Genomic DNA, 10,339 nt, shown 5'->3' on the forward strand with positions numbered 1-10,339 from the left:
AAGAATTTCAATAGTTATAAACTAAATCTAATAGAATGACTAAGAAGTGAGAACTACGATAAGTTAAACCCAGGTTCAAAATGTTGAAACGAAGGAAAGAAAATAGTGGATATATGATTAGAGAAAAATATATAATAACGAGAAATATACTAAAACTGGATTTTTCTTCCAACTAATAAAAGTGAGGTGTCAATTCCTCATGAATTCATTTTTTCTCTAAAATGAAATCACTATTTTCTGTTCTAAATTTATTTTAGAAAAATATCTTTATTATAATTATATTACAATTAAAATTTAAAAAATAATGCATGATTACTAATTTAGAAAAATATCTTTATTATAATTATATAAAATTAATATTTAATATATTATTAACTAATAAAAGTGAAGTGTCAATTTCTCGTGAATTTATTTTTCCTCCAAAATAAAAGCACTATTCTCTCTTCTAAATTTATTTTAGAAAAATATCTTTATTATAATTATATTACAATATTACAATTATATTACAAGTAGCATTTAATGAATAATGCATAATTATAGTAATTTAGAAAAATAAAATAAAGTCCAGTAATTTATCTTTCGACTGCACATGTATGTAGAATAACTTTTAAGAAGGAGTCACGTGTAGTAAATACGATCGATGATTGTAAAACTGTATACTAACATCGATATAATATTATTTCAGGTATATGTTTTGTAGGTATCAAAGAAAAGTGTTGAGTTATTTTTTAGTGGATTTAAATTATTTATTGTTTATTAGAGAATTTTGTGCATTAGAATTCTCTAATAATTTATTATTTATTTTGATATGTTCTTACTTGACAGTAAAATAACATATAAAAATTTGTTGGTGAATCTAAGTATAGTATATATGTTTGATTTATTGAAAAAAGTAAACTACTAAAATTAATTAATAACTATTTTAGAGTTAATACATTTAATACTAGATTATGAAAAAACAAACCATACATAATATGTTACATTTTTATTAATTAAATTATTATAATTTAAATTAATCTTAACAAAAAAATTTAAAATTATAATTTCAATAATCTTATCACATGCATGACACGGGCTATTACACTTGTTATTTTATATAGTGAAGTTGCAGACTTATGAACAAATTAGCAAAAACATATTTGATCAACCTTTGAATGACTTTGACCAATGATTTTTCTTCAAATTTCTATCACTGTAGCTGCAATCTACATCCAAAAAAAAAAAAAATCATTTTGAATTACTTCATATCCCTCCCTATATATAGAGAGAGCTTGAGCCAATAAAGTTGTCCATTCTCATTTCTCAATTCTCACCGATAAAACACCCTTGGGTCCTTTCCATCGTTTGTATTAGAAATTAATTAGAGTTTTGGATCCATTTCCAAATCACAAAACTAGTGAGTGACAATCATGTCTCTTGCTGCTGCTACAAATGATGATCAACATTTATCATATGATATAACACGACCTTGTGCAAATTTTCGACCCAGCATTTGGGGCGATTTGTTCCTTCAATATCACAATTCACATCCATTATTATTGGTATGCCATCTAATCATTTTATTATTTGTTTATATGACACTAACTTACCTTAATAATTACTATCTTTTAGGGAGTTTAGTGTTATTGATAAATTTATATTTTTATGTTTTGATTTAGTTTTTGTGTGTGGCAACTGGAAGTTTAGCAGATCTCTTGTAAAGTTAGGTGTTATTGTTTTTGATGGCTCAATTTATTTTGTTTCGTTGAATTCTTAAACTTTGCTCTTTCTTTGTACCCGTGGTTGAGTATATCACCTAAAAATAAATAAAAAAGTTTTTTTTTTTAACTGTGTTTTGAGTGTATTATATATTGTTACTTAAGTTAAACATTTTTGATGAGTTATTACTTAAAAATAATAAGAACAAAAAAACTAGTTCAATGTTTACATATCTTTATAAAACGGAGGAGAACAGATTTATGTTTCACCAAGACATCCCAACAATAAATCTTTGATTCTGATGACCAAACATAATAAATCTTTCACCAATTTGTAGTTTTATAAAAAAAATATGTGTTAATAAAAATGATTAAAAAATAAGTAAAGTATTGTTTTTATCCTTAACGTTTGGGGTAAGTCTTAAAGTTGTCTCTAACGTTTAAATCGTCCTATTTAAGTCCCTAACATTTTAAAATTGGCTCAATGTTATCCTGCCATTAGGGATCTATTAACAAAATTGACGGCAAGACAAAATTGAGACGATTTTGAAACGTTAAGGACTTAAATAGGACGAAAATGTTGGGGACAAAAACGATACATAGAAATAAATTTTAATTTTATCCTTCAATAATATCATCTTTTAACAGATTCCTAACAGTAGGACAACATTGAGCCCATTTTAAAACGTTAGGGACTTAAATAAGACGATTTAAACGTTAAAGACAATTTTAAAACTTACCCCAAATGTTAGGGATAAAAACAATACTTTACTTATTTTTTAATCATTTTTATTAATACATATTTTTTTATAGAACCTTATTTTTTATTTGATTTTATATTTTTTTACTATGTTTTTTAAATTAATATATATTTTATTTACTATTGTTAATTTTTATAATATAAATTTCATTAGAAAGATATAACTAAATACAAGAAGAGTATTAAAGAAGAATATTAAAAAGTTATAACCAAAAGAATATTAAATTTTAACACACAAATTTAAATTTTTTTAAAAAGAAATTATAATCAAAGAATGTTAAAATAATATAATTTTGAATGATATAAATTTGTCTTTTTTTTAATAGTTTTTGTCTAAACATAATTTTGAATAATATAATCCAAACGACATTTATTTTATTATAATCCATTTTGATACAAAATTACAAAATATAAATCATGTTAACACCAACTCACTTTTTATCAAAATTAAGTTTGTAAAATCAATTTTATAAAAAGTGACGCTTATAAACTTTAATCCAAATACATACTAAATTTAGTATTGCAACATGTTAAACAAGCCATAAGCTTTCATTAATTACACTTATTATTAGTTTATTAATAATTATTTTATTTGATAATCACTTTAATTAATTAAATAACTTTATTGGTTTGAAAAAAAATTCAAAATTACAAATTGGGATTTATTTGAATATTATTCTTTTAATTCGTAAAAAAAGTTTATCATAGTTTAATTAGTGGTTTGATTTAATTAACTAATTTATAAGGTTACAAAAATGGTAAATTCTAATATGACTATATTATGATGGTTATAGTAATTATGCAAGTTTTATTAAAATTAAAGTCATATTTTTTTATATTTTGGTATTTTTTTAAATAATACATTTTAAAAAACGTTATTTAACAATAAAAAAACATTACCTTACTTTTAGTCACACTTTTTAAAACACTGTAATTATAGTAATTACCGTAACATAATTATATCACAATGATTCTAAAAAAATAGTTAACATTAATTAAGATAACATAATTGAATTTCTCTAATTAAAATTAAACAACTCATAAAAAATATTCAATTCTCTAATAATTGAGGGTTGGTTAAAATTCACTTAATAAGACAAAATAAAAAAGAATCTTGTTTGGTACATAGTTGTCCACTTGGCCTCACATTTTTTACATTTGAAAATGGGCATCCAGTTAGGGGGCATTAACTCATCTGCCTTTGCATGAGTGAACCATATTGAGGATGGATCCTCTCAATTGTTAAAAAAAAATTGACAATGTAAAGTGTGATTTTTAACTCTTCATTGTTCTCTCTCTCATATTTATTGTTGGTCTCACTTATAAAATTAATGATAAGAGATCACACTTTACTCCTTCAATTGTAAAAAAAATGAGACCCTCTCTAAATTTTGCTCCTAGCATTTGGCATGACACTTTCCTGAAATATGTTGATTCCAAAATTTTTGTATGTTATTTAATTTTGTATATGCATATCCATATATGGTAAACAATGAGTATTGTTATATCTATATTATCGTGGTATATCTTTTTGAATTTTTGCACATATTCAAAATATGGATTAGTAGATCTGATACTTCTATGCAAGAGATTCAAAATAATGCTCCGGTAAGTGTAGTAGTAGTAGCAGTGTGTAAACTGTAAAGTGAATAAATGATTAGTTTTAAGTTTAACAAGAATAATAGTTATATGAGATCTCTAGTTATATAGAAGTTATTTAGGGTTGTTCATCGATCGGATCGTATCAGTAGATCTACGATAAATATCTATATCCGATCTGAAAATTGCGGATATGATCTGATCCACAGATTGATCAGATCGGATAGGATCCGATCTGCACCCTTTATGGATCGGATCGCAGATATCTATTCTACATTCACATATCCGATCCGCGGATAGATCCGCACAATAATAATTAAAAAAATATATATGTTTAGTATTATATTTACTTGTTTGTATGTTTTAGTTAGTAATTATTATTTATATATTGTATTATTTTATTTTTGTTATTTAAGAAAAGTTTGAGTACAAATATTTTAAGAATAAATAAGTTTAAAAGTGTGAAAGAAATATTTTTATTGAATTTTTTATATAAAAATATGATTAAAAAAAGAAGGTTCAATTATGCGGATATATCCGATATCCGATCCGATACTAAAAAACGCGGATATTTTATCTGATCCGATCCGATGAAAATTGTGCGGATCAGATCAAATTTTTGACCATATCTGATCCAATCCAATCCGCGTACACACCCCTAAAGTTATCTATAATTCTATATGGTAAAAAAAAAATCGAGTAGGCATGTGTGATATAGTCCAATAACAATTACAAAGTTTAATCAAGTTGACTAAACCCGATAAAAGTCATTCATATAAGGTGTACATAAATCACACGCTTCTTTTTCTTAGCATGTTTTTTCTTTATCGTCGTTCTTCTATTCTGCTATTATTGTTGTGTTTTTTCCCCCTCTTTTTCTTCATCTTTTTAGTGTTATTGCAATATTTTATATTTTTTTCTAATTTTTTTCTTATTTTTATTTTTTTTTAAAATAATGAAAATAAAAAAATTATGAGAAGATAAAACAAGAAAGAGAAGATGAAGAAAAAAACAAGATAATAACGATGATAAAAAAGAAAAAGAGAAGAATTTTAAATTATACATAATTTATCAAAAAAATAACATTAAAACTTTTTAAACATTACATGAGAAATTTCTAAATTTTGACACCGAAATTTTTTAATAATAATACAAATTTTTTTTAACTAATTAAAAGTTATCAAAACAAAAATAATATTAAAATATTTCAACTGTCACACTAAAAATTTTTTCAACATATTTTCTTTTTTTTTCTTTCTCTTAACATGTTTTTCATTTTTTTTCGTATTTTGTTATCGATATAAAAAATTTTCTGTATTTTTTTATTTTTTTACTTCAAAAATAGAAGATTTTATCTAAACAAACTTATTTAAAAGTTAAATTATATACTCTTAACTTTCAAACAACAAATTTTCTTATAACATGGTGTGGACCACCGTTTGCATTGAAAATTAATTAGAGTTTTGGATCCGTTTCCAAATCACAAAACTAGTGAGTGACAATCATGTCTCTTGCTGCTACTACAAATGATGATCAATATTTATCATCTGATATAACACGACCTTGTACGAATTTTCAACCCAGCATTTGGGACGGTTTGTTCTTTCAATATGACAATTCACATCCATTATTGGTATGTCGTCTTTTTTTTTTTTTCTTATTAGTTGTCTTTTTTGTCACAGTTGTTTTCTCGTGTAAAGTTGTTAGTTAAAAATTATTAAAAAATTTGACGTATTTATTTAAATTATTATTTAACGACTTTTAATTAACTATCAACTTTATATAAAAATAATTGTACGTAAATTTTTACTATAAATTAAATTCAGATGGTACTTTTGTAAAATTTTGCAATGATCAAATATCTAAAGGCAATATTTTTAGAAAAATGTTTGGGAGCTATAAAGGGTCATAATTTATCTTTTTGGTTTCACTTAATGCTTTTATTTTTTTATTTTATATTTTTTAATTATTATTAAAATAAATGAGTGATTTTAAATAAAATAAATATATAATTATAGATGTTACGGATATAAAATTATGAATATTAAGTTAAATACAATAACTTTGTGTTATTATTTCTCGAGCATACTCTTTTAGAGGAGTTTAATATTATATTCATAGGAATGATCGATTAATTTATGTTTTTACAAATTGATTTTTTAAACTGAGTTTTGAGTGTGTTATTAGTTACTCAAATTAAACACTTAACGTTTATATATATTTATAAAGCAGATTTATGTTTCACCAAGACATCCGAACAATAAATTTTTTATTCTAATTTATGTATGCAATTTGTAGTTTTAGTTTTACTTTGAAATACTTGTAATAGTTTTAGCCAAACAGGAAGTACCAGATGACAATACGGAGCAACAAGCTCAAAAGCTCAGAGAGGAAGTGAGGGTGCAGCTCTCTTCAGATAATGATATTTTACAAAAATTAAATATCATTGATTCAATTCAACGTTTAGATATATCTTATCATTTTGAACATGAAATTGAGAAAGCAATCAATCAAATCTACATTAACTTTACCAACAATAAGTTTATTATCCCAAAAGAAGGTGGAATTCACTTTCACGCATTACTCTTTCGTTTGCTCAGACAAAAAGGATATCAAATTTCATCAGGTATGTAATATTATAATCATATAGTGCTTTAATTTATTAGCAAACTTAGTAATTACTTTTAATTTGGTATTCACTCCTTATGTCCTTACTTTGATTTAAATGTATAAATTTGATTAGATAATATATAATAATAAACAAATTTTTTTAGTGTTAATTTATCAAACTAAACTAAGTATTTATGGAAGTCACATGTTAGAGATTCATGATAGTTAATATGTGTGAATAACAGATATATTTAACAAATTCAAGAACAGTGAAGGAAGGTTCAGAGAAATAATTTCTCAAGATGTTAAAGGAATATGGAGTTTGTATGAGGCTGCACAATTGAGTGTTCATGGAGAAGCTATATTAGAGGAAGCACATGATTTCACATACACTAAACTAAAGTCCTTCACCAATCAATTGAGTGAATCTGTTGCCGGGCAAATCGACCAGAGCTTAAAACAACCTCTTCACAAGGCAGTTCCAAGGATAGGGACAAGGTCATATATGTCTTTTTATGAAGAAGATCCTTCTCATAACAAATTTCTTTTAACTTTTGCAAAATTAGATTTCAACATGCTACAGAAATTGCATCAAACTGAAGTTGGTAATATCACCAAGTAAGTCCAATAACACTAACCAAAACACTTTACTGCTTACTATAATCCTATTAAATTTGGAAAATTTAATATGATTCTAGCATTAATTAGGCATATGAAAATATTTTAATATTTCGAGCTATTTTAAAATATTCTTGCAGGTGGTGGAAAAACGGTGAGTTTTCGATAAAGATCCCTTATGCAAGAGAAAGAGTGGTTGAAGCATATTTTTGGCCATTAGCCATATCCTGTGATCCAAAATATAGCACTGCAAGAATGTTGATGACCAAATTGGTTGTATGCATCTCTTTTCTTGATGATACTTATGATGCCTATGGCACACTCCAAGAACTTGAGCTCTTCACACAGGCAATCCAAAGGTTGATTTATTACATCTAAATATAATCTACATAATTAATTTATTGTAGCAATTCCTATATATTATTCAAACTCATGTATGTGTAGTTCGTTTACTATGCAATTTTTATCTATATAATTTTCCTTCTTTTTTATTTTTCCTCAGGTGGGATATTAGTCTCATTAAATCTCTTCCGGAATGCATGAAAGCCGTATTTAATACAATTTTAGAAATGTGGGATGAAATTGAGTCAATGACTTCAAAAGATGAAATTTCAGGTTTGGTGTTGCAACATATTAAACAAGAGGTAGCCCTCTAATTCCTTAATATTTTTTTTTTTAAAAAATATATTATGATTAATAACCTTAAAATAGTCAAATAATAATTATTTGGTTTATACATTCTACTTGCAGTTTTTTAACTTGGCACAATCCTACTTGGTTGAAGCAAAATGGTGTCATAGGGGCTATATTCCAACATATGATGAGTATAAGGTTAATGGAGCTATATCTTCTACATTGCCACTTCAGATCATAGCTTTTCTTGGTTTGGCAGGATTTGCAACAAAAGAAGTGTTTGATTGGATAATAATGAGTGATCCAAAAATTGTAAAAGCTGTGTCACTTATTGGCAGACTCATGGATGATATGGCCTCACATAAGGTATTTAATTTGTTTATTTTGACATAAATATATGCTTAATTGATACTGGAAATGTCTGAATTTTTTTTTTTTTATCAAAATTAACTTGCATGAACTTCAAACTTTTTTAGTTACTTTATAAATTGTAATTAACTGCTAAATGGATGTCTTCATATATATAGGTAGCGATTTTATTCCAACTATTTCTTTTTTTTTTTTTGTTTATTTAGTGATGATAATATTGGGAAGACATTAAAATTGAACTTAATTTTACTCCTTTCTCCTTCTAAATAATTCCTATAATTTATTTAAAAATTTAACTAGTTTATGACTTTTAAGGTTTTAACAAATGACCAAGTAGATAATTCCCATTGATATTTGACATAATCGTAATAATTATTGAAAAATATTATTTGTTTAATTTATTTTCTTGTATTAGTAATAACATGGATTATTATCATTATCTGTGTATATATATAGAATTAATCAACAATGAGTTATAACTCAAATGACATAGTCTCCCCATACTCAATTAAGAGGTTGCGGGTTCGAGTCTCCTATCTTTGATAAATATATATATATATATATAGAGAGAGAATTAATCAAGTCAAATTTATTCTGAAATATATATGTAAAAGATCTTCAGGTAATATTAGGACTAGTAAGTTCCAAAAAAAAAAATCAAAATCATTTATATTAATTAAAATTAAAGCACTAATGGCAAGGAAATAACTTTTGAAGATGTACATATATAACTATGGAAGGGTAAAAGTTATTTCTACTCTTTTCACCTTGTCTAATGATGTTTTGGATTTGGTTTATTTATAGTTTGAGCAGCAAAGAGAACATGTTGCTTCTGCAATTGAATGCTGCATGAAACAATACGATCTTTCTCAAGAAGAGGCCAACAAACTCATTCTAAAGGAGATCAGAGATTATTGGAAGGATATAAACGAAGAATGTCTTAAATCAAATAATATCCCAAGACCCGTGCTTGATTCTGTTCTTAATTTTGCTCGTATAACTGAGTTTACATACTCAAACTTTGAGGATAAATACACAAACATTGAACTGCTAAGAGAATATGTTGTTGCACTACTTTTGGATCCAATTGTCTTCTAATAACAATTATATTGTATTAAAAAAATATGGAATTATGGGTAGAGTTGCTGTGCAACTATATATAGATATCCTAAGTTGATGTATTATGCTTGATAAGTATCATTTGCTCTATGGTTTTATCCCTTATGGCAATATCGAATGGGATTTAATTATGGATCCTCTGATAATTTATTATTTCTTCCCACTTTAATTTGGGTCAAGCTTGTAATAAATGATCTAAAATTAGAAATTGTGAAAGTCAGATGGTCCTTTGATGACTCTTTTTTATACGAAAAAGTTTACTAACCAAAAAATTTCAGCCATAATTAGTCAAAACTTTTTATAATATACTTCATTTACATCATTTAATAACAGTTTTATTTTTTAACCCACTCTCTTATCATTCTAGTTATCATTTCACTTATCATATTCTTATCAACTCCACTTATTAATAATAATTATAATATTATATCCCTTACTATTAGGCATTCTTGTAATTAATACTTAATATTCTCTTTTATAATTTAATTTTTATATTTAAGAATAAAATAAAATGATTATATGACATTAATTGTCCTAAGACACACGTAATAGCATATATAGTTTTTCTAGTATATTCATATAAAGATTAATAATAATAATTAATAACGGTTATGATTTATCATTGTAATTGATTCTTGCTTTATTCTTTCGCCTAATAGAAATACGATAATATCACATAAATTCAATAATTGTAATTGATTATTATCATACACGCTTTTTTATTTTATTATTATTATCATTATCGTTTTTTATTGTAATTAATTTTCTATTTTTGTTAAGTCATTTATCATCATTCAATAGAGAGATACAAAATCTGCTACCCTAATATGATTTTGTTTCCGTTAATTCAATTATTTTCATTCAAAATTCACAATTCTAATACTATTGCAAGCACAATTAGAATATGTCAAGGAATTTTATAAGAAATCATCTT

At 25.2% G+C, this 10,339-nt stretch overlaps 1 protein-coding gene across 1 annotated transcript; it reads left to right on the plus strand.

Annotated features, from left to right (window-relative positions):
- Positions 1-1,409: 1,409 nt before the first annotated feature.
- On the plus strand, positions 1,410-9,384 carry LOC107611984 (putative terpene synthase 2). Its single transcript, XM_016313841.3, has 7 exons — positions 1,410-1,541; positions 6,400-6,682; positions 6,912-7,284; positions 7,425-7,643; positions 7,787-7,928; positions 8,035-8,283; positions 9,091-9,384. Exons 1-7 carry the CDS (start codon positions 1,410-1,412, stop codon positions 9,382-9,384), a joined length of 1,692 nt encoding a protein of 563 aa, XP_016169327.1.
- Positions 9,385-10,339: the final 955 nt, after the last annotated feature.

The sequence above is a fragment of the Arachis ipaensis genome, chromosome B8, assembly GCF_059453495.1.
Source record: "Arachis ipaensis isolate K30076 ecotype BB chromosome B8, ASM5945349v1, whole genome shotgun sequence".
NCBI classification, from domain to species: Eukaryota; Viridiplantae; Streptophyta; class Magnoliopsida; order Fabales; family Fabaceae; genus Arachis; species Arachis ipaensis.

Coding starts and splice junctions, on each gene's coding strand:
- LOC107611984 (XM_016313841.3), top strand. CDS start 1,410: ATGTCTCTTGCTGCTGCTACAAATGATGATCAACATTTATCATATGAT. Junction 7,285..7,424: donor GAAGTTGGTAATATCACCAA/GTAAGTCCAATA, acceptor ATATTCTTGCAG/GTGGTGGAAAAACGGTGAGT. Junction 7,644..7,786: donor TTCACACAGGCAATCCAAAG/GTTGATTTATTA, acceptor ATTTTTCCTCAG/GTGGGATATTAGTCTCATTA.